Source organism: Drosophila navojoa, chromosome X (genome assembly GCF_054131105.1).
Source record: "Drosophila navojoa isolate 15081-1374.11 chromosome X, UAZ_NAV_1.0, whole genome shotgun sequence".
In the NCBI taxonomy this organism is placed as follows: domain Eukaryota; kingdom Metazoa; phylum Arthropoda; class Insecta; order Diptera; family Drosophilidae; genus Drosophila; species Drosophila navojoa.
The window spans coordinates 17696932-17720215 of NC_142895.1; the positions used below are offsets into that span (position 1 = coordinate 17696932).

General features: G+C 43.1%; 6 protein-coding genes across 6 annotated transcripts; 3 read left to right on the top strand and 3 right to left on the bottom strand.

Moving 5' to 3' along the window:
* The first annotated feature begins 353 nt into the window (after positions 1-353).
* Hk (potassium voltage-gated channel subfamily A regulatory beta subunit hyperkinetic) lies at positions 354-5056 on the top strand. The gene is made up of 7 exons (XM_030388330.2): positions 354-1148; positions 1325-1371; positions 2021-2339; positions 2404-2531; positions 4096-4433; positions 4494-4712; positions 4781-5056. Exons 1-7 carry the CDS (start codon positions 622-624, stop codon positions 4880-4882), a joined length of 1680 nt encoding a protein of 559 aa, XP_030244190.1. The 5' UTR covers positions 354-621; the 3' UTR covers positions 4883-5056.
* A 45-nt stretch (positions 5057-5101) lies between these two features.
* Positions 5102-8064, top strand: LOC149090664 (uncharacterized). The gene is made up of 2 exons (XM_089265038.1): positions 5102-7334; positions 7365-8064. The coding sequence occupies exon 1, from the start codon at positions 5102-5104 to the stop codon at positions 6035-6037; it is 936 nt and encodes a 311-aa protein (XP_089121164.1). The 3' UTR covers positions 6038-7334; positions 7365-8064.
* A 3657-nt stretch (positions 8065-11721) lies between these two features.
* On the bottom strand, positions 11722-12763 carry LOC108656142 (enoyl-CoA delta isomerase 2). Its single transcript, XM_018108096.3, has one exon. The coding sequence runs from the start codon at positions 12673-12675 to the stop codon at positions 11848-11850; it is 828 nt and encodes a 275-aa protein (XP_017963585.1). The 5' UTR covers positions 12676-12763; the 3' UTR covers positions 11722-11847.
* A 1355-nt stretch (positions 12764-14118) lies between these two features.
* Positions 14119-16600, bottom strand: Ns3 (nucleostemin 3). Its single transcript, XM_018108064.3, has 4 exons — positions 16354-16600; positions 14965-16285; positions 14696-14901; positions 14119-14636 (listed from the first exon to the last, which is right to left on the bottom strand). Exons 1-4 carry the CDS (start codon positions 16450-16452, stop codon positions 14421-14423), a joined length of 1842 nt encoding a protein of 613 aa, XP_017963553.1. The 5' UTR covers positions 16453-16600; the 3' UTR covers positions 14119-14420.
* Positions 16601-16621: 21 nt separating this feature from the next.
* O-fut2 (O-fucosyltransferase 2) lies at positions 16622-18550 on the bottom strand. Its single transcript, XM_089265049.1, has one exon. The coding sequence runs from the start codon at positions 18434-18436 to the stop codon at positions 16955-16957; it is 1482 nt and encodes a 493-aa protein (XP_089121175.1). The 5' UTR covers positions 18437-18550; the 3' UTR covers positions 16622-16954.
* Positions 18551-18839: 289 nt separating this feature from the next.
* Pop1 (POP1 ribonuclease P/MRP subunit) lies at positions 18840-21630 on the top strand. Its single transcript, XM_018108054.3, has 2 exons — positions 18840-20591; positions 20653-21630. Exons 1-2 carry the CDS (start codon positions 18968-18970, stop codon positions 21531-21533), a joined length of 2505 nt encoding a protein of 834 aa, XP_017963543.1. The 5' UTR covers positions 18840-18967; the 3' UTR covers positions 21534-21630.
* Positions 21631-23284: the final 1654 nt, after the last annotated feature.

A 23284-nucleotide genomic window follows, 5' to 3' on the forward strand; every position in this document is an offset into this window, starting at 1 on the left:
GCATTGAATGGACACAATAACAATGGCTGACGACATTTCATAGCTATGCGGCACAGCAGCTAAATACCCTGGAATCATCGCAACTCGATCTTGAAATGTTATTTGTGAATTTGACTCTGAATTAGACTTTTCTGTTGTGGAACATTTTTAACACTGATTGGATTACAAAAGTTGTTATAACTAAAACCGAAAGGAAATTGTATGTTGATGTGTGTGTGTGTGTGTGTGTGCCTCTCTCTCTCTCAGTCACTCTCTCCCTCTCAGTCACTCTCTCCCACTCTAATACAAAGTTTGTGCGTTTCTGTGTGCTGCGGTCTAAAGCGTTTCCACTTTATAGAATCCAAAGCAACAAATATTTGACTGGACTTGCCTTAAAGTAGCAGCGACAGCTAAAAGCTGCTGTGAAACATTCAAATTGTGATTATTAGTCAAATTTAAGCAAATTAGTGTACAAATCGATTAAATAATTAAGACAACAGCAACAACAACAACAACAAATCAATCAACGATAACTGCAGCCAAAAACCAAACCAAAGAACCAGCTAACTATCAAGCATTACAATAATGGAATCCATTTAGTGTTAAACTAAACGTAAGAAAGCGCCAGAGGTTAAATACAAGATGTCCATGGTATGCAGCCTGAATGGCGATGGCGGCCAGCCGACGAGCAACAACAGCAATACGAACACGAACATAAACACGAACACAAACACGAACACGACTGCGAATGCGAATGCAGCAAACACAAATTCAAATACAAACGCAATGGCGTACGATTATGGGCAGCAGCAGAGCTCGGCGGATGCGCCCAATGCCAGCACGCCGCTGCTGCTGGGCCACGAATCGGGCGGCGCTGCCAGCGGCGATGTGGGCAATAGCGGCGCAGCCATAACGGTACTGCAGCCGCCAGCGATGATTGGCACAGCGGGCTATGCGACGACGACAGCTGAATCAGCTGCGCTGCCAGCGACAGCGGGCGAAGCGATGCTCAGTCTGAATAGCGGTACTTTGAGTGTGTCGGGCGGCATGGTGCTGCCCGGCACATTGAATTTCGTGATGGGCGCGGCAAGTGCGCAGGCAAGCAACAACGACAACAACAACAACATGGATAATGCGAGCGATGACTCGAACCCGGTGACCATTTACAGGTAATGAGCTGCTCTGCCTATCGATAGCACTGATCATCGATAGCAGCACGAGGGGTGTTCACTATTGAGCCGAACGAGATTCAGAACCAATCTAGATACATATATGCATATAATGATGATTCTATCTGGAATTTTGATAGTCAAATTCTAATTCGATGTCGTTTCGCTCTTTGCAGGTGCCGGGCTCCGATAGCGTCGCTCGACTGCATGGAGGAGTTCAGTGGTACGGGCGGTCATCTTGATTTCGGTATCGAATTTCTCACTATTATATAACCTTATAATTTTTTGTTCTTTTAGTTGAATACTCTTCGATTGCTTGGCTTGTTGTATTTTTATCCATAATTACAAGATATAAACACAAATGCATACACACATCACAGACGTACGTCCAATACCCTAACTTTTGACTGTAGTGGTGCACGCGTATTCAGCATTGAGACCGTTCTCTCTATCTCGTTCTCTCTCCCTCTCTCTCTCTCTCCACGATCACGATCGATTTCTGATTCTGAAACCGGCACGAAACCCGCTTTATGGAATATCTATATATATACATATGTAGAATTATTTGCATGCACCGTTCGAATTTGAATTTGAACTACCAAGCGATTCTACAGTTCATGTAGCTGTTATATGAAAGTATTATCGAGTTCGTAATCTCTAAAAGTCGTTGGGTTCCCGAGTTTGAGTTCTTCTAATTGCTGATTGTTGCACGTGTTTTTGTTTTTGGTTCTATTGTTTGGTGTCTTTGTTTTTCTTTGGTAATGGAATCCGCTAACAATGAAATGATTTCCCGCCGCATGCCTACCGCACCCAATCCGTACCCGAACCCCGACAAACTGATCGCTCTCTGGACCGACTGATTGCCCCCATAGGCCGTTCAATAAGCCTCGGCTCGAATCCGGCGCTGCCGCTGCGGCACGGCTCGACGCCGACGCCGGGCCTGCGGTACAAGAATCTGGGCAAGAGCGGCCTGCGCATCTCGAACGTCGGCCTGGGCACTTGGCCGGTCTTCTCGCCGGGCGTCAGCGATGAGCAGGCCGAGTCCATACTGAAGCTGGCCATCGACAGCGGCATCAATCTCTTTGACATCTCGGAGGCGCACTCCGAAACGGAGATCGGAAAGATACTGCAGCGCACCGGCTGGAAGCGCACCACCTATGTGATCACTACCAAAGTGTACTGGAGCACCAAGTGAGTGCCCATTGCTACGATCAATGATCCATCATTATCTCTCAATGTTCAATGCCCTCCACAGGTCCGAGGAGCGGGGTCTCTCACGCAAACACATCATCGAGTGCGTGAGAGCCAGCCTGCAGCGCCTGCAGCTGAACTACATCGATATTGTCATCATTCACAAGGCCGATCCCATGTGTCCCATGGAAGGTGGGTAGTCTTAGCTTACCTAATGCTGATACAGATCTCCATATCTATATGTGTCTGACTTGCTTTGTTACGATTTATCAACTGAAGCTAGTAAAACTTCGATTGGCTATCTAGGTTTTTGTTTTGTGAAGAAAATCTGTTTGATTGCAATACCAACCAAGTCTGATAATTCAAAGTATATCAGTTTTTCCATCATCTATCTCTTTGATAAAATGTTTTTTAGTATTTTAAAAATTTTCTCCAGCATAAAATCCAATCTGTTTTCATAGAAACTTTGAATGTAAAAGATAGATGGATAGAGTAGTACCTCTATAATAGAAACTAAAGTGCATTTATATAGGGAGTATACATATAACAGCAGAAGGTATTAGACTCGGTCTGTCTATCAAACTTTGCTCAAGCAAGCAGTCCAGTCAATATAGGCATATTTATACCTACTTATAATATGTACATATATTTCACTCACAATATACTTGTAGTATTTTTTATATAATACTCTTAAACTTATATTCATTCAATAACCAAACATAGCTTATATAAATTATATCTCAATTTATACATGTTTCTATATTATATCATATATACATATATATACATCTCCTTCTCTCACTGACAATCTCTATTTGACAATCTACTACCACCGATACCTAACTATATTTATGACTTGGTGCATAGCTCCTTTTTATACCTAAACATCCACATATATTATTTATGACAATATTTAGTATAACTCTGTATATTCGCTTATGCATAGAGATAGCTATACCTATTTTTATGCCTTTATTGTATTGCTGTGCATCTTTTTGAAATATGTCGTATCATTGATTTAACTTGATTTGTTATATTTGTGCCAATGTATAGTAATACGAATTTGTACTATTTATACCTATTTGTATACCTAATTTATTTATATTTCTATTTAATTATATTTCTATTCTTGCCATTTATACTATTTATGCCCATTTTATATTTATTGAATACAAATTGTATGCCTATCTCATTACTTTTTCTTATGCCTATTTAATTATATTTCCATTCATGCCAGCTATGCTTACTTTATACCTATTTTACAACAGTTTTATGCCTATTTTAATTCCCCTTTTATGCCTAGTTAAATATATGTATTTCTCTTTATGCCATTTATATAAATTACTCCAATTGTACATCTATGTTATTCCAATATTATACCCAACTCTATATGTATTTTATGCCTATTAAATTACATTTCTCTTTATGCCATTTATACCATATATGCCTAATATAATAGTTGTACTATTATACCTATTTTATACCAATTTTATGTCTATATTTATACCTATTTAATTATCTTGCTTTTCATGCCATTTATGCAACTTAATTCGATTTATGCCTAATTGTATACCCTGTTTTATACCTATTTGTATAACCATATCTATTAGAAATGCAATACTACGCATTATATGTATATAAAGATCACTGCTCATCTCTGTCTGGTCTATATACTTGTGCCTCTTCCATGTGAGGCCCTTACCAATGCCAAGCTACATTTATGCCTATCTGTATCGCTGACCCTTACTTGCAGAAGTGGTGCGCGCCATGAGCTATGTCATCCAGCAGGGCTGGGCCATGTATTGGGGCACGGCCCGGTGGTCGCAGGTGGAGATAATGGAGGCCTACACCAACTGCCGGCAGTTTAACTGCATCACACCGATTGTCGAGCAATCGGAGTACCACATGTTCTGTCGCGAGAAGTGCGAGCTGTATCTGCCCGAGATGTACAACAAGATCGGCGTGGGCCTGATGGCCTGGGGCCCCCTCTCGATGGCGCTGAGTGACACGCAGAACGGGGACAAGCTCTTCCTGCCCAAGGGCTCGTTCAAGACGAAGAGCTTCTCCTGGACGGAGGATGAGATAAATCGCAATGTGAGTAGACCGCAATCGCCTCCATGTGTGGTAGCCCACTCAAGGTTTCGTCTCGTCCAGGCCGCACTGTCGCCGCAGGGCAGCTGGGGCAAGGATCGCATCGAGGAGGGGCGACGACACTGCGACCGGCTGCGCGACTTGGCCGCGCTGGCCGAGAAGCTCGGCTGCAGTCCGACCCAGCTGTCCATCGCCTGGTCGCTGAAGCACGAGCCCGTTCAGTGCCTTCTGCTGGGCGCCACCTCGGCGGAGCAGTTGCATCAGAGCTTGCAATCGCTGCAGGTGAGTCAACACCCAGCCAGATCCATCGTTTACGTGTACTAATCAGGCATTCCACGTTGCGGCCACAGCTGTTGCCGCGCCTCTCGTCGAGCGTGATGCTGGAATTGGAGCGGATACTGGAGAACAAGCCGGTGCGACCGCCAATGATATCGACGCTGGCGCTTCGGTGACAATCAGCCTGCCCGCAGGGTCCGCTTAGCCTGAGCGGCGGCGGGCCCTGCGGCGCCGATTCGCCCAAGCACGAGGAGGAGGCGTTCATCGAGGAGGCGGATGCCAAGGAGGCGGCCAAGCAGGGTTTCTGTGTTATTCAGTGACGAAAGGAGTCCTTAGATAATGATAATAAATTTTTGAAAGTGATTAGCAGTAAAACTAGCCTAAGTAGCAATACTATGACAACAACAATAAGCAAGCACGAGGTGCAGCAACAGCAACAGCAGCAACAGCAACAGCAACAGCAACAGCAGCAGCAGCAACAGCAACAGCAACAGCCATCCATTGCAGCCGCAGCTGAGCCATCGAGTGGTTCAAGTGGTGCGCCCGAGCAGAGCGATGCGCTCAACAACAACGACATACCGACTGCAGCCGGCGACAATCTGGAGGCGAGCTCGACCAGGGGCCAGAAGCGACGCTCGCTGCTCAACTTCAAGTCCTTTGACTTTCACATCAAGACGCTCTACAGCGGCCTGCGCACCCCGGGCGCTGCGGGGGGCGGCGGCGGCGGCGCAGCTGGCCAACGGACGGAGGCGCAGTCGCGTTCCGCCTCGCTGGGCGGCGGCGCCAGCCTGGCCGGCGATGGGCCCGCCAGCAGGCGCATTCCGCCGCATCTGCGCATCGAGGCCGTCGACGGCGATGCGCTGGAGGAGCCGGGCCAGCCGGAGTCGGCGAAGCTGCTGCTCGACTATTCACAGTCGGCGTTCACGGCGCGTCACAACTCCGGCAGCCTCCTGCTGCCCTCGATGGACCCCTATGGCGGCTGCTCCTCGCTGTCGCCGTACTATCTCTCGCCCTACATGACAGCCGGCAGTGGTGGTCGTGGTGCTGGGGCGGGTGGTGCGGGTGGTGCGGCAGCTGGCCAAGCATCAGGCGAGGGCATTCGTCGCTCCTCCACCTCGGACATTGTGTCCTGTCGCCGGCGCGGCTCGACCAGCAGCAGCAGCAGTCGTCGGCCCAGCACCTCGGATCTGCTGCGGCGGGCGCGTGAGCGTCGCGGCAGCGAGGCGCGCATGGGGCGCAGCGTATCGCACAGCGCCATGCGTGGCGGTCTAGGGGGCGGGGCCGGCGGGCCGGGCGGCATGGGTGGCAGGCGTACGAGCATGGCATTCTAGATACAACAACAACAACAACAACAACGACAACCACTACGCTGCAAATCGAACAAATCAGCTGACAAATGGCGCTTATGAATTTTTACTAACTAACACACAGACACACACACACACGTAGATATACCCTAATAAATAACAACAACAACAACAACAACATCATTATGTAAGCAGTTTTTTTTCCTGAACCGCAAACACTTCAAATACTTATATGCATATATATAAATTTACGACTATACCTACAAAAAATAAAAAAAAATTATGTAACACTCTAAACGAAACAAAAAAAAATTTACAAAAATGCAAAAAAAAAAAAAAAACAATTTAACAAAAATCATTTTCATCAAAATCCAAAAAAAAAAGCAACAACAAATTTTACACACAGTTCCTTCCACATCACGGAGAACTTGTTTATATACATCTATATACATATATACATATGTATATACATACATACATACATATATGAACTATATAACTAAAATGCTTCTCTTGCTCGTGCCCCAATTTTTGATGACAATATTAGATCCTAACTGTAAACCAAGGAACACTGCTCTTAACGTTTGGTTCATTTTGTCTAGGATGCGCTTAACAATTGCTTTACAACACACCCACACACACACACACACACAGAGACACATTTTTAAGAACATAAAACTTATGTGAATGCTCATATCAAATTAAAAAAAAAAAAAAGGAAAAAAAATTACTGAAGCTTTTTTTATTAGCTAATATAAAAACATAAACAATTGTTGGCAAGCAACAAACTGCATCAGATTAATAAAATATATTTAAAAATTATATAAAAAAAAATAAAACAAAATATATATAAATTTTAGCTAATAATGAAAACAATTTAAATCAAATCTTATAGACATACTCATTACGTAGTTAAACAAATCAATTTAAATCTGAAAAGAACAAATTAAATCAAGAAGTTTTTTTTCACAAAAAAAAAAAAAAAAAACAAAAACAAAAACAAAACAAAAACAATGAACAAAAGATTTAAACAAATGCCTTTTATTAAAAACAACAACAAGAAGAAGAAGAAGATGAAGAAAGTTTATATTTTAAATAAATACCAAATAATATTAAAAGCCAATAATTAAAATTGTTATCAAATTTGCCTCACACACACACACACACACACAGACACACAATTTTGCAGCCTTAAGATAAACTTATGCATTGATTAGATATATAATTAGCAATATATGCGTATATACAGCGTATACATAATGCATATTTACAACTACACACACACACACACACACAAATATATGTACATATATATATATATGTATATATGTGTATATACATATATACATAGTTTATCATTCAAGTACATAAAGTCTTTTCACATACGGACTGTGATTTCACGTAAAGTATAATATACACACATACATATGTATGTGCTATATGTGCACACATGTATGTGTACATATAATAATAATGAATAAATATATATACATATATATAAATAAAATCATAATGCAAATAGTTTAAAACATTTTAGTAATAATCGAAAATGATTTAGTGAAACATATATACATGTATGTGTATATACATATATATGCATTTTGCTTAACTGCATAAGAACTAAGAACTATTGAAATATTTAAAGATCAACAACATTTACATACATACATATATAATGTAGAGAGGGTGGCTAAAACCGTTCGACACTTTGTATTCACAATTAAAATGCGTTTGCGTTTGCCTTAACAACTTAACAAATACATACATACATACATATGTATAGAGATATATCTGACATACATGAACAATTAATGCAAACGAAAACAGAATTGTTACAGCATCTATGTATATATGTATGTATATATATATATATGTATATATACCCTTATGTATATAGATATGCATATACATATATGTAGTTACGTCAGGCCGGTTTCCTCAATCCTCAGTTGAATTACGGTTGAGCTGCCTGATTCGCAATCCTTAATGCTAACTGGTGCTTGAGAGATCGTGCCTAATCAACAAAAACAAAAACTAAAACAAAAACAAAATTAGAAATTCATAAAGAGAAAGCAGATGTGTATATATACATACATACATATATATGTGCAATACCTTATGTAATTCGATGGATAGTAACAATTAGTTAAACAGTTCAGATACGGTACTTTTTGAATTACCTTAAGTGACATAACATTTGCATTTTTTGTAGTTAATCCGTCCTCAGTAACGGCCAACAGACAACAAAAGTGCGAGAAACGTGTGCTCGCCTAGCGAATACCCTGTACCCAATGCACAGTCTCGCTCTCTCTCTTTCTTCTTTTCCGTCTCTTTCTGTTTTGTGCTCAACTGAACGAGAGCCGCTTCGCCAGACAAGCAAAGAAAAAAACAAGAAAAAATTGAATAGACATAACACACACACACACACAAGATATATTCATAGACCGTAGTGCATCCAAAATATTTATAATACGTATTTAATTGCAACAAGGCAAAAAATAACTTAATATTTTATTACATTACAAAAAATATATATTAAAATTTGAATTTAGAAATGATCAAATAAAAAGAAAAACCAAAAATCCCTTCTAGAATTTGCAATACAAAAGGCAACTAGACTGGCAAAGATGGCAAATAAGTAGCTTTATGGACTCATAATAGGTATAAACTGATATACATATATAAATATACATACATATATAATTTATATTTAAGCGAAACTGATCAATAGCCTGAGACGTCTATAAACCCGCTAACAGCAATAACAGGGTATGCATAGAGGACATTCAGCGTCAATTTAAGCCACATAGAGCATACTATAAGCCGCACTCACGCATGCCGCCGCCCTGTGCCCCCTCCCCTCACGCCGTCACCTGCAATCATACTGCCCAGGCAATGCGAAGATACATACATATATGTATATCGATTTATATACACATACATAGATATATATACTGCCTTTTCATAGATATATTTCCGAGCTCTTTCAGATATTTTGGGTGCAGGGTTTAAGATTTCGTAAGAAAGAAATTCACAAAAGTTTATATGAAACACATATGATCGATAGTTGACCATCGATGATTGATGATCGGTAGTCAATTATCGATAATCGATGATCGATTCGATCATTGATGATGCCAATGGAAAGCAATAACAAGCGATAGAAAGCATCGGTGAAAAGTTCAACTAGTAAATTAATAAAGCAATACAAGATGATTTAAATTTATAAATACTATAAACAAAAAATTAAAAAAAAAAAAATAAACTACAAAACACTTTGATTAACAAATGAACACAAAAGTTAGCGCAGGTGCATTATATATTATAACTGTTAATTTTTTTTTTGTCTGTTAAAGCGTAGCTAGTAATACTATAAATAACAAATTATGAATAAATCTAAAGCGAATCGAACAGTTCATCAAATGCCAACTGTAGCAAAAAAAAAAAAAAAAAAACAAAATTAAAAATAAAAATAAAAATAACAAAATGTAACAGAAAAGTATTAACAAATTGCGGCATACGACAACAACAACAGCAACAACAATATATACATATATATATATATAAATAATAATTAATTAATAATTATTAATAATTAATAACAATATTTAAGAAGAAGAGCGCTAGTGAATAATCTAGACAACCAATTTTACTTTACACATGAAGAGTGTTTAAACATATTCAAGCATAACAATAACAAATGAGAATCCAACAAATAATCTATATGCATATATATGTACATATATATATATATATATATATATACTATAATAAAGCCAACAACAACAATTAAAACAAATGCATTAATATCCAAACAAAATTATTTTCTTATCGAAACTAGCAGTAAAAAAAAAAAAACAAAACAAAAATTTATAAAATAAATATTTATAAAATATATAAAATTGTAGAAAAGAACAACAACAAATTGCATATGCAAAAAAATTTAAAAAAATATATATAAACAAAGATCATCTCCAAGAAAGGCAAAGAAAAGAAACAAATCAAAAGAAAAACAAAAAGAAAAACAAAAGAAATGCAACTTTATACCAAGTAAATGCACATACACTTGTACAAGCATGTATATGTATATATATGCACATACATACATATATATGCATATACATACTGAGTGGCTTGACCAACAACAACAGCTTTAAGCTAAGCCAGATTCACTTAACAAACGAACAAACCAAGGTCAGGCTTATGAACATTTTAAGCAAGCAACAAATTATCTGAAACATTTCAAACACACACACACACACATATATATATATATATATATAATTGCTTTATAAGAATGGCGATGCATACATACAAGCAACAAATGGAATACACATAGAGCAAAAATCCTTTACACTTCACTTTAAAAACTACATTTAATATTAATAATTCGAAAAGAAAAACAAAACTAAAAGAGAAAATGAAAAAACAAAAGAGAAAAAAACAAAAAAAAAAAATGGTTATAGCATCAACGGCAATAACACAGCTCAAATTCTGAGAACTTATATGAAAATACAAACTCCTTTCTTTCAATCAAAATGCGAAATGATTTCTCTTCATTATAGAGCGGCACATAGATCTATAGAGATATGGAATATCTAGATAACTGTGTGTCTGTATGGGGTTTCTTCAAGGTGAGCTCGTTGCAGGCTGCAGATCTTCTGCATATCATGAAAGGCTTCACTCTATATAATCTTTAGTATACCAACTCAGTAAACTCAGTCCATAGAGCTGATAATATGGTAAGTCTTTATCAAGTGAACTAGTTGAGAAGAGCAAGCAAGGAAAGACATGGTATCGGATAGAAGAGATTGCAGCTGCGTTTGCAAAATCTAATAAAGACTTTATCTCTGCATCGAAGACTCGGCTGATAAATGGAACGAGATAGCCTGATATCTAATTATATACCATATATGTGGATATACCAAGGTATCGCATGCACAACTTGCATATGGCTTTCGAGTGTCTGGAGTAGTTTATTTTATCAGTCGAGTTGACTGTTTGACTTAATAAACATTACGATTAGTTGATTAGGAATATTTGGCTAAGATTACTGGATCTCAGCATGCAATTCATTTCCATCTTATTGTCTTATACTAGCCCACTATCTCTTTCTCCCTTTCGCTTATACTTTTGCTGTTGCTGGCTCTCCCTTTCTGGTTAATTTCCCTATCTCCTTATATCTTTCTCTCTCTTTCAATTTATACTTTTTACATAATTTTTCTAGCGCTTTTTATATGTATCCCCTTTGATTGTGTCTCTCTCTCTCTCTCTCTCTCTCATTTTGTTATTCTCTCCCACTGCCTATCAACCTAATCTCGCAATTGTTTCACTCTCTCGTTCCATATCTCGCTCTTACTCCCTCTCTTTCTCGCTCTTGCATCATTCTCTATCCTTTATTTTCGGTTTTTCACCTCTATTACTCTCTCTTTCCATCTCTCGTAATCACACTCAATATTTTTGTCTCTATATATATGTTTCTCTCACTCTCATTTCCTTACTCATTCTCCTTCTGACTCGTTCTCTTATTCCATGAATTTCTCCCTGTCTATCATTTATCTCCTTCTTTCTCTTTTTCATTCTCATTCATTTCTTAATGCTTCCATAGCTCTCTATGTTCTCTCTCTCACTCTCTCGAAAATATTTTCCCTTTCTATACACATAGCTGCTTCAAAGGCTCTCTCTCGCTCTCTCACTCTCTCTGTCTCTCTTTTCGCATGCGTATTCACTCTCTAGGTTTATTTCATATATTTTTATTTTAACACATTAAAAAAAAAAGTTTTCCAGGAATATAATATTTTTAGTGTACTTATTACCTAGGCGATTAGAGGCATTCACAGCTTGCTCCTTCTGGCAAAGGCCATTATCTGCGCTCGATAGGTGGGGCCGAGGCGCAGTGCCTCCAGCTGCTCGCACTCGGCGTCCAGGGCACTGAGCAGCTGCTGGCGCCATGGCTGCAGCAGCAGCTTTTTGGAGCTGCGCAACGAGGCGGCCGGCAGACGGGAATGCTGCTCCATGCGCCGCCAGAACTCCTGCTCGTCGGTCACCAGGCTGGCGATCATGCCGTGCTGCAGTGCCGTCCTGCCGTCCAGCCGCTCGCCGAACAGCAGCAGCTCCGCCGCCTTGCTGCGGCCCAGCAGCTGGGGCAGCGTCCAGCTGGTGGCGCCCTCGGCGCACAGGCCCAGCTGGGAGAAGGGCAGCCAGAACTGGGCCGATTCCGTGGCGTAGATAATGTCGCACAGCGCGCAGATGACAACGCCCAAGCCAATGCAGTTGCCCTGGACGAGGGCCACCAGGACCTTGCGATTGTTGAGCATCTTCTTCACCAGCGACTTCATCACGTAGTTCGAGGCACGAAAGTGCACGTCCAGTGCCTCGGTGCCGCTCTTCCGTTGGAGCGCGAGCAGATCGGTGAGGTCGTTGCCCGACGTGAACGCCGTTGCATTGCCCGTCAGCACAACGATGCTGACCGTCTCGTCCGCATTGGCCACGTCCAGAGCGCGCAGCAGCTCGTAGACGGTGCGACGGCGCAGCGCATTCTGCACCGCCGGCCGATTGAATTGGATCTCCAGGAGCGCGCCGCGGCGCTCCAATCGCAGCTCCTTGAACGTTTTGAAATTGGCCGTCGGAGTGGCCGGCGCAGCGTTTCCACCTTCGCTCATTGCAACGTTGGAGAACAGACTAGTTCAGTTCACCTAATTGCCGAGTGCGACAAGCGCAGCGCACAAACAGATCGTAGCCACACATGTGCATATATGTACACTCGTATAAACACACACACATGCATATACACACACATACATGCACACACATGTGGCTGGTTATCAACATCGACGCAAAGTCGAGGAGGTCGCTCAGCAGCTATCGCTGATGTTTCTAAATCCAAAGTTCAGTTTTGCAGCAGCAAGAGCAACTTCTCCTTCCCCTTTTCCTGCTTCTACTCTCGTTCAGCTTACTCTCTTTGTCAACTGAATCAACAAGAACAAGAACAACAACTTGCTCCAGCGACACATTCCATAAAAAGAGCTAAACATATTTTGCATTTTGTTATTGAACGGGAAATGATCTGGGCAGCAACGACCTGGAAATACCCTTGAATTCATGTTGATTGAAATATAATATATTATTAATATCACTTGCAGTATAGCTAAGCTAAATGACATTTTAGGTTTTAAAACTTGAAATTTTCGAATTGTAACACCTATGTATTCTATATGCTAGAATCCAATTCATCGAACTTGATTTCACAGTTCCATATAATTTATATACCCTCAATGAATTAACTTGATTTCATGATTCCATATTAAGTTTCAGCTGAAATATAATATACATATGGTATTTTTTTTGTTGACAATAATAAATATATATAAATATTATATATAGTTTAGAAAATTTAATCATGATACATAACAGATGTTTTACAGAATTATTTATATATAAATTCTGGCAGAGCCCTAAGAAAACAATCTAGTTCATCTAATATCTTTATTCTTGACAAACTCAATCTACATAGATTATACCAATTCCTAACCGACTGCAGAGTAAAGTCAGCTCTGATCTGGCTTAGCAATCATTTCGACTTCATTTATTCAACCTCAAAATTAAGTTTTTAGATCGAAACTACTCTATTTAAGAAATTGACAATCAAGTATCATGAAATCTACATACAAGATATGATATATACATGCATCAAGAAAACTATATTGCATTTGAAAAAAAAAATGATAAATAATAACATAAACTAAGCACACTTTAAGTCGCTCAAATTGTTCTCTATAGCAACCCCAGTCGAACGGCTCTTTCTGCTGTCCGTTACAAACGCCAGCTGATATCCCTAATGTTCCACTTACAGCAGCAGCGTATCAGAACTTGTTTGGAGAGTGTCTTGTAATGCTGTAGCTGCATATTTCATATGCTATAAATAAAGGCATGTGCAGCCCTGCAGAGCCACAGAGCGAGAGTGAGCGAGAGGCAAGACACAAGCGAGCCGGTTGCATGAGATGGCGATATGAATGTGTTTCACAGGCAGCTGAGCGGCTTAGGTGTCTATATAGTAAAGCAAGATTGATAACTGATCTTCGGCAACAATGAAAGTAAACAGAGAGTTTAAATTGCAAACAGTTATATATTGATTAGAGTTTGCCTTTCACTAAATTCACGACTTACTATTTAGCAAAAAGTGTAAAAAAAAAAAATGAAGTTACTTTAGTTGAATGATTCAGATGTCCATCTATGTACACTTGGTTGAGCCACGCAAATGGCCATCTCTGGGAGCTGGCATTCGTGTAAGAGCGGCATGTAAATTAATTCTTAGACTAAAATAAATTTAAAAACAGTTGGCGCTGGCCCTCGTCAAGCACTCGACCGACTGCACCACCGTGCTGTGTAATCTCTCCCTGTGGCCCAACTAGTGCTCATCCAGGTGGGAGAACTTCTTGCGCAGCTTCTCGCGTCGCTCCTTTTTCACGTTGCGCCAGGGCTTGGCTGGCGCCTCGCCAGCGACGAGGTTGCCATCGTTTGCCAGGCGCACATGGGGAAAGTTGGTGCGACCCTTTACATGGGCAACGCTTGGCTTGGAGGTGAAGAACTGTTGATCTAGTTCCTTGGAGGAGCTCTTATCGATCTGTGAACAAATGCGACTTAAGTTGTGGCACAGAAAGCCTAATCAAGGTGTCAACTTACGCGCATGGCTCGTTGCTGTTGTCCGGGCAGCTGTGATTCCTCAACCGGCTTACGTTGGCGCTCGGGAAATTTGTGATATTCGGACTGAACGACAGACGGCGGGCCTAGAGCAAACAGCAGCTTGCCATTGACGTAGTCCTTCAATACATAGCGAGCTGAGCGCGCCTGATCCGGTTGGCCGTTTGAGGTCATGAAGCCGCGATTATCTGCGAAATGGTTTATTCAATTTAGTCTGTGACACATAGGGCAATATTATACGTTTCACTTACAGCCATAGGCGAGCAACAGCTCCTCGGCGAAAGGTGGACGATTCGGATCCTCGCCCTCCAGGGGCTTGGCTATCACAATGCCATACTTATCCTCGAGCACATGGCGAGGTATACGCTCGCAGAGCAAATTCACGGCGGGCACATGGTCGCGCATTTGATCAATTGGCAGTATGCCATTGAGCAACATGTCTGCCTTGGTGAGCACAAAGCTGGGCATCACCAGGCCGGGGCAATCACAGAGCAGAATATCTTTGTCCAGGAAGAGCGTCTGGAAGCGCTTTGTCTTGCCGGGCGTCGCAGACACGGACACCTTCTTCACAGTCATCAGTGAGTTAATCGTGCTGCTCTTGCCCACATTCGGGTAGCCGACCATGCCAATGGTCACATGCTGTGCAGTGTGCCTCGGACCATTATAGATGTGGCGCAAGAACTCGATGAGCTCTGTGCGAGAGAGCAGATGTGCGCTGTTCTTGTCTGTGGGCAGCTTGGGCAGCTTAGGGTCTGTTGTTACTGCCGATTCACTCTTGGTTCCCATTTTGCTCTCTATGGCTTCCAGTGCGTGCTCGACCACGTCCAGGGATTGCTGGATCTCCTCAGCCGCCTCGCGCAGCTGCTTCAGTTCCATCGCTGATGACGGCGAGTCATCAGCATGCTTGGCAGCCTCAGCCTCGCGCTTTAGCTCCTCCTCCACCAGGGTGGCGGAATAAAAGGCCGTGCGTATGCCCTCACAGTCGAAATATTGTGCCCAGTGTTGTCGCTGTTCCAGCGTTAGCAAATCTGATTTGTTCACCAAGATCATATTCATTTTGTTGCCGTCCACCTCTTTCACATAGCGTTCCAGATCGACGCTACGAAACAGCAACGGATTACGTGCATCCACAATTTGGACAACGACATCAGAGCGCTCGACGACGCGCCACAACTGACGCCAGAACTCGAGATTCTTTTCGTACGGCGTCATAAGGATCTCTTCGCTCTCCTGCAGCAGCGCCAAGTCCCGACGCCAATTAAGGAAGGCTTCATTTTCGGCACGCTCCAGATCCTCGGCACTCATTTCCTTGGTCCATTTGGGACGACGTGGAATTTTCAGTTGATCACGATGCTCGGCATGCTTTTGGTGCATCATCTGCTCCTGTGTCTTGCTAAGTAGACCCACACGCTGCTTTGGATTAACAAACGTGATGTTCAGTTTCTCGGCCTGGAATTCCGTGCCAGCCAATTCAGCAGTGCGTAAAAATGCATTGAACGACGACTCCTCGGTTACGGACGACAGGTTTAGACGACCCCAATCGTAGCCATCCTGCAGCTCTGTTGTGTGTAGCTACGTGTTTATATACGCACAGACATGAAATTAGCTAATTGCTTGCAATGGAAGAATTTACTACGCACCATTGTGTCGTTGTCCACCTTGCGCCGTGGCGTATGGCCAAAGCGATCTTTAATTAGCTGACGGCCCAGATTGGTGCCAGCTTTGTTCTTTTTGCCCATTTTGGCAAAGGATATTGATTACAGTTGAATTATTAAGTTAATAAAAACGAAACACGTGCGACTGTGTGAACTGAGTCTTTGGGATTTGCTTCGCACTTATCGATATATCTGCACTATTGATATCTGTGCAGTACAATACCAAATAAATACTAAAACAATGTTATCGGTATTCTGTGACACCTAGTATTATATCGTTTATTTAAATATTCAAAGTGAAGTTGTTCAAAATAATTTATAATACACTTTACAAAATTAAGCTGTACATGACATACCTTTATCAGTTCTCCCTGTATATCCAAAATATATGTATGTACATGTGTGAGTGGCAATGTACGTTTAAAATGAGTTTAACTTTGTTTTTGGTATGGCATCGCAGTTTGTTCGAAGTTTCACATTATTCAAAAATAATCCTATGTAAAATACACTTAACTATTACATTTAAAAAAACGAGTGGCCCTAATATGCTGTCTGTGTAAAACAAAATGCACAAAATAAAAAACAGTTAGTAAAATCTTTCGTCATCCTCATCATTCCACACAATCGGCCAGACGGCATTCCGGGCACAATTGCCGCCCAACGCCTTGCAGAATGTATTGAAGGTGCTCGATTTGCTGAAGCCGAGAATCTCGCGTTCCTCGTAGATGCGGTACGTGAACGTGCTCTCGTACGTGCCCACAAAGTAGCGGGCATAGGCGCAGATTAGCTGATCGACGATGGCCACGCCGCCATCCTTCAACTGCTGTCGCTGCACATTCGATTCCGGCGTAAAGTGCACAAACCGGAATCGATAGAAGAGCTCCTTCAGCTCCAGCAGCTCGTATGGCGTCGCATCGCTTGCCACAAACACTGTGGTCAAATTGAATGCGCGCAGCAACTGCTTTATCTGCTGTGCCGCCGCCTTCAGCGTGGGCGTGGTCGATTCCCGTGATCTCACGAAGTCGCCTCGCCGAAGATGGGCGCAGAGGTAGTCGCCGCCGCGTGCATCGCGCTTCGGCCGCTCCAGCTCCCACATGGCGGGTCGCTGCACGCCGGCCGTCGTGTCCGTGGTGCTGAGCGCCATCAGTCGAAAGTCGGCGGCCACCTGGTTGAGGAACTTGGCAAAGCGCATCGAGCGCCGCGCCATCCAAAAGTGCTCATCGCCCCAATTGTCGTGCAGCACGGTCTCGGCGCTGAGCACCGCATAGACGCGCATATCGTCCACATCCTCAATCCCAGACGTGTCCTCATCAATGGCTTCGCGCAGCATGCGCTCCAGCAGGCCAGCGCTGCCCTGGAACCGCACACAGTGAAAGCGGTCATATCGCAGGAGTCGCTGCTGGAGCAGCGGACCACCACTGATGGACTTCTCATTGCAGGCTTCGATACGGCGGCCATTGGAGTCCTCTGGGGTTATGCGCTCGTACTTGTCCCGGAATATGCCCTGCTCCTTCATGATCTCATAGTGGGTCAGGCGAAAAGCCTGGGAGACGTGCACGTAGGGCGGCGCCGGCATACCGAATTGACGGTACTCGGCCACGAACTCGTCGTAGTCGAGCACCGGCGCATAGCGACGCAGACTGTCCAAGTCGAAAAAGTTGCGCCACATTAGATCGCTCTGGGCTAGGCCATGTGAGTGCCAGTGATAGAGCCGTGGCCAGGGCGGCAGCACGAGTCGCACATTACGAAATCGTTTGCGGCGTCGCAGGCGACGGACAAAGACCGCCATGCGAATGTACACATCGCGACGCAGATTGAATCCCTCAGAGATGTTCACATCGTACAGAATATAGATGGTGCCGCGCAACGGCAGTATGGAGCCGGGACACGTGTCCTTGGCGGGAAGGCGCCAAAAGAGGTCACTCTGGCAGAAGCTGGTGTCCCTCAGCTGACTGGGCTTAGCTACTGTTGTGTTATGCGGTGGTCGGCCAGACGTGGCCCGTGAGGCAGCGACCAAGAGCAGAACCAGCAGAAGCTCTGACCACTGCACCGGCCACCATCTTTGCATTATTAGCCGCTTTACACACTAAAATAGGCGCTGGCTCACCGCAAAGCAAGAGCTCGGAATGTTTATCTTATATCGATAGTAAACCAAGTGAAAACTTGGCTTAAAAAAAAATAATTCATGCACTACAAAAACTATCGATACTACAACAACTATCACGACCGAATCAGCTTTGAGCACGAAACTGTTAAATTTCAAAAATACAACTTGAAGTAAATATTGTGGAAATTATTTAATTAATTAATTTATAAAAACCCTATTTAACAGAAACTTGATTATATTTATTTATTAAATCTTAATGACATTATGACTTACTTGATTTTCCAACGACTTGTAGTTGAGCATGCGATAGCGATAGTATCTTGTTCGCACAGATAGTTTCCAATGGTTGTGGATATCGATAGTTGCTGGCCAGATGACACCGCCTGTTTCACTCATCTTCAAAGCGGTACACGTGCCGGTGCTTTAAATTGTTTTGTTTGAATTTATGGGTGATTCTCTTATGCCAAAGAAGAGTTAAAGAAAAACAGCGTGATGAGCTCACAAAAGCTTGAATACGATGCCAGCGTTGGCGGACACGTGACACTGCCCAGTCATGTGGCCACCTATCACTATGCATCTGGAGTGCTGCAGGAGATCAAATCTATGATCGCAGATGCCCAATTACCGGCCAGCAGTAAGCTCATCTTTCAAACGCTGCCCAAGCATATGCGTCGACGCGCCATGTCCCACCATCCCAAGCGCCTGCCACGCAAATACCGTTCCGCCCATAGTTCTCAAATGAGCAAAGCGGGCAATCAGCCTGTGAACCGCAAGCGTCCATCCCGCAAGTATCGTCGTCGTCCAAAAAATCTGCTGAATGAATACATTCGACGGCAGCGCAAGATCAACTGGATGGAGACGCACATTTGGCATGCCAAGCGCTTCCACATGATCGACCGCTGGGGCTATCGACTGCCCTATGCCAGCTGCGACAAAACCTACCGGGCCTGCTATCGCGCTAGTGCCGAGCACTGCCTGCTGCAGGACATTTCCTTTTATAGCTGCGTGCAAATGCTGGGCACTATCGAACAGCTGCGTCATGGGTTCGGTCGACTCACGAGTCCAGATTGTGGGCTGGGCATTGCAGCGCGCACATATTTAAGTGGACGTCGCGAGGGCACCATTCAGCTCTTCGCCGATGGCCAGTATCCAGCGGGTGCTCTGCAGAGCGCCAGCTTCATGTGGCGTCCCGAAGAGCAGCCAGAAACGCAGGCACAGCGGACTCTGTGGCTTTGGTTGCATCCAGCTGCCGTTGAAGCGGTTCTTGAGCAGCTGATTCAAGTGTTTCAGCTAAAGTCCACAAAACAGGAGAAGCTTCCCTTACCCGCTGAATCTGACGGCCAAGCTCCGCTCTTCCTTACACACACCAAGGCGTTCGAACGTAACAGGAGCTATATCAATGCAGATACTGGCATGGAATTGCTGGTCTTGAGCCAGGAATTCAATCGATTTCGTCTCACCGGTCCTCGTTCCCAGTGCGTGCTGGCTGCCAGTCTGCGCGCTTGCCGGCAAAACAGCTCCGCATCATCCACATCGAAGCAGCTGCCCGATGCGCCCGACAATCTGCTAGATCAGGCCGATTACTGCGAGGCTGCCCTGCAGCTGCACTCGCCCAGCGAAGTCCTATCCAATGTGATACTTGGCGTCAATGTGGTCGATCCGCGTCTGCAGCGACCCAGCAAGCGCACCAAAGCGACCAAACTGTCGTCAGCCGTAGTCAACTCAGCCGAGCTGCTGATGATGCCGCCAGCTAGCCCGCCCTACAGCGATTTATGGGATTCGGAGCTTCGTGTGCGGCTCGGCGAGCAAATGATGTCGACACATCAATACAATCAACTGCGGCAGAGGCACGCCATTGTGCCCGGCGAGCCGTGTGCGTTTGAGCAGCAGATGCAGCCGCTGCCCCTGCTGCTCATTCAACGTCCAGGATCGCAGCAGCCGAACTACAAACGCTTGGGCTACGCAGCTGGCTGGGATGTGATTGCACCCGCTCGCTACGGCATGGTGCTCTGGCAGACGCTTATCATGTGGGGCGCACGTCCCGGCGGGTTGCGCGAATTCGAGTCCGTGGCCAGAGAGCTGGGCGTCGATCAGCACCTGCCGGATACTGTTGCTGGTGAGATTCAGTGATCATTCTGCTATTAATTTATTATTAATGATGTGTTTTATGTGGCCAGGCTTGGAGCAGGCAGCGGTAGCTGCCTTGGAGCGGCGCACCCGCTACTTTCGTCTGCCGCCCAACAAGCGCTGCAACTACCGCAAGCTGGCGGTGGTCAGTCCATTCAAGGCGCCATGGCAATCGCTGGTGCGTGACTGGAATCTGTCGCCAGCCACGTCTGGGAAGAGCTTCTATGTGATGCGCAATCGCGACCTGCTGCAGCGCCTGGATGGTTGCGTGCGCCTTCGCGAACCGTTCCCGGACTGTCCCATTGACAACTGTCTCGTCCAGGTGGAATTGCGCTTGCATACGCGCGGCAGCCTGGAGAGCAATGCACTGATTTGCCTGCCCTCAAGCCTGGACTGGAAACGCCACTGGCGGCAGTTGAAGCGCGACAATCAGGAGCCGCTGCATAGGGAACCCCTGCTCGCGGATGTTAACGAGCGTTTGCGCAAGCAATTGCGCCTGGACCACAAACGTCTGCTCAAGCGTTTGCGAGCGCGTCGTGTGCGCGAAAAGCGCCGCCTGCAGGAGACGAGCACGCGGCGCGTTCACATACGGCCCGCCAGGACGGCATCACTGGTCAGCAAGCAGTCGGCCACAATGTGCAGCCTCTGGCTGCCCACCGACCCCGCCGAGACGCACGACAGCGTGCGGCGTCAGTGCAGCCGCGAGGTCTTTGGCTACGTGAGCAGCGCCGGCTTCAGCTTCGTGGAGGCAGCCGTTTGTGGCGTCGGCTACGTGACCGTCCATGGATTGCGCCAGCTGCTCCACGAGCGCAGGACAGACCCAGCCCGGGCCAAAGGACAGCCGCTGCTCTGTCTGGTGCGCAATGCGGACAGCCGGGATTATCGTTTCGCACGCCTGCAAATCAATCTCGATTTGTGTGCGGGCATTTAGCCTTAGAAATACGCTTAAGCATTGATTAGTTAAATATATGTGTTAAATTCTGTGCGATTAGGCAACCCATTAAAAGCCCATTGAGCAATGAAAACAAGTTGAGAATTTGTTGTACATATTTTTAATACTAATTTTATTCAATTTAAAATTACTTGTATGCCATTTCTTTTAGTTCGTATGTAATTCATGTGTATGTGTGGGTGTGTGTGTGTGTGTGTGTGTGTGTTTGCAATGTGCTCTGCTTGACCCTTAAGAGCCGGGGCAGACGATCGATCACATCGACTGAGTGAGAAGCGAATGTGTTTTCGTGTCATTTGCGAAATGGATTCGCGTTTTGGAAATAATTTTGGTATCTAAAATGCGATAATGATTTTAAAAGTTGCCCATAACACTTGATTGGGTTATAGCATTCGCATTGTATATACTCCATTGTCTAAATTGTTCATGTTGTTGTTGTTGTTGTTGTTAATATTATTTTGTAATTATGTAGTTATTTAATGTTAATGGTTATGGGAAAATGTATATTAAATGCATGTAAATTTTGCTTAATGCTTTCATTTATACGTATATATGTATATACATATATATATGCATACATACACATATATATGTGCATATATATATATATATTTATATGACTTTTTGTATTGATTTACTTGAAATTGTTTCTCTTTTAGTTTTCGTTACTGAAATCGCCTTTATATGCATTTATGTATACACGTATATGGAATATATACATACATTCATATGCATATATACATATATAAATCTATATATATATATATGTATATATTTATATTGATGTATGATTTATATAATTCATCTATGTATTTATTGATCTCTTGCTGTTATATGCTTCGTATTTCCTTTAGCTTGTGCGTTAAGTTTTCCATGAATTTTATTTAGTTGTTGGATGTTGTTGCTGTTGCTGTTGTTGTTGTTGTTGATAGTTGTGCGGATATATCCGATGAAGCAATCGTGCTGCTGTTGTTGTTGTTGATTAGATACAGATAGAGTTACATAATTGCATTATGTCTAGAGACGCGTTCATTGTTAATCTCACTTATAATTATACAACTTAGTTGAAACATTCAATAATTAATGTTGTTGTTGTTGCTTGTTTGTTTGTTTGTTGTTCTTGTTAATATTATTAAAAATACATAAAATATGATCTTATGTTAAACTAAATACTTTAAGAAAAAAACAATTAGATATATGTATGTACGATGCATACATATACATATGTATATATGTATATATATTTGTATTTATGATTTCCATCGATTTTTGCTCTCCTCGGATCAGGATTCATTCCTTAACGCTTACACACACACATATATATGTATATGTATATGTATGTATATGCATATAGGTTTGTCGATTACTAAAAGCTACACAAGTACATGTTTAACTGAATTTGATTCGCCATTGTATATATGTATATCCATTCGTAACTGCAAGAGTCGGATTAGAGTGGACCAAACTACCTACGACTTGACTACATATGTTATATTTGATTCGAATTTGAGATTTCCTTGCTTGTATTTAACATATGTATATATACACATATGTATATGTATATATATATATGTGGGTATATATAGTGTATATATATATCTCTATTGATGAGTGCAATGAATGTATAAATAGATGCATTTCACACTGGCTTCTAAGGATTGGATTGCTTTGCCACGTGTATAGAGCTATACATTAACTATATATATATATATATATATATATATATATACGTA

What these genes read in the sequence shown, in the direction of transcription:
- Pop1 (XM_018108054.3), top strand. Translation starts at nt 18,968, where the DNA reads ATGAGCTCACAAAAGCTTGAATACGATGCCAGCGTTGGCGGACACGTG. An exon ending in CCTGCCGGATACTGTTGCTG is followed by an intron (nt 20,592 to 20,652) that starts GTGAGATTCAGT and finishes TTATGTGGCCAG; the next exon opens with GCTTGGAGCAGGCAGCGGTA.
- LOC149090664 (XM_089265038.1), top strand. Translation starts at nt 5,102, where the DNA reads ATGACAACAACAATAAGCAAGCACGAGGTGCAGCAACAGCAACAGCAG.
- O-fut2 (XM_089265049.1), bottom strand. Translation starts at nt 18,436, where the DNA reads ATGCAAAGATGGTGGCCGGTGCAGTGGTCAGAGCTTCTGCTGGTTCTG.
- LOC108656142 (XM_018108096.3), bottom strand. Translation starts at nt 12,675, where the DNA reads ATGAGCGAAGGTGGAAACGCTGCGCCGGCCACTCCGACGGCCAATTTC.
- Ns3 (XM_018108064.3), bottom strand. Translation starts at nt 16,452, where the DNA reads ATGGGCAAAAAGAACAAAGCTGGCACCAATCTGGGCCGTCAGCTAATT. An exon ending in GCTGTTGCTCGCCTATGGCT is followed by an intron (nt 14,902 to 14,964) that starts GTAAGTGAAACG and finishes ACCATTTCGCAG; the next exon opens with ATAATCGCGGCTTCATGACC. An exon ending in AACAGCAACGAGCCATGCGC is followed by an intron (nt 14,637 to 14,695) that starts GTAAGTTGACAC and finishes ATTTGTTCACAG; the next exon opens with ATCGATAAGAGCTCCTCCAA.
- Hk (XM_030388330.2), top strand. Translation starts at nt 622, where the DNA reads ATGTCCATGGTATGCAGCCTGAATGGCGATGGCGGCCAGCCGACGAGC. An exon ending in AGGATGAGATAAATCGCAAT is followed by an intron (nt 4,434 to 4,493) that starts GTGAGTAGACCG and finishes CGTCTCGTCCAG; the next exon opens with GCCGCACTGTCGCCGCAGGG. An exon ending in AGAGCTTGCAATCGCTGCAG is followed by an intron (nt 4,713 to 4,780) that starts GTGAGTCAACAC and finishes TTGCGGCCACAG; the next exon opens with CTGTTGCCGCGCCTCTCGTC.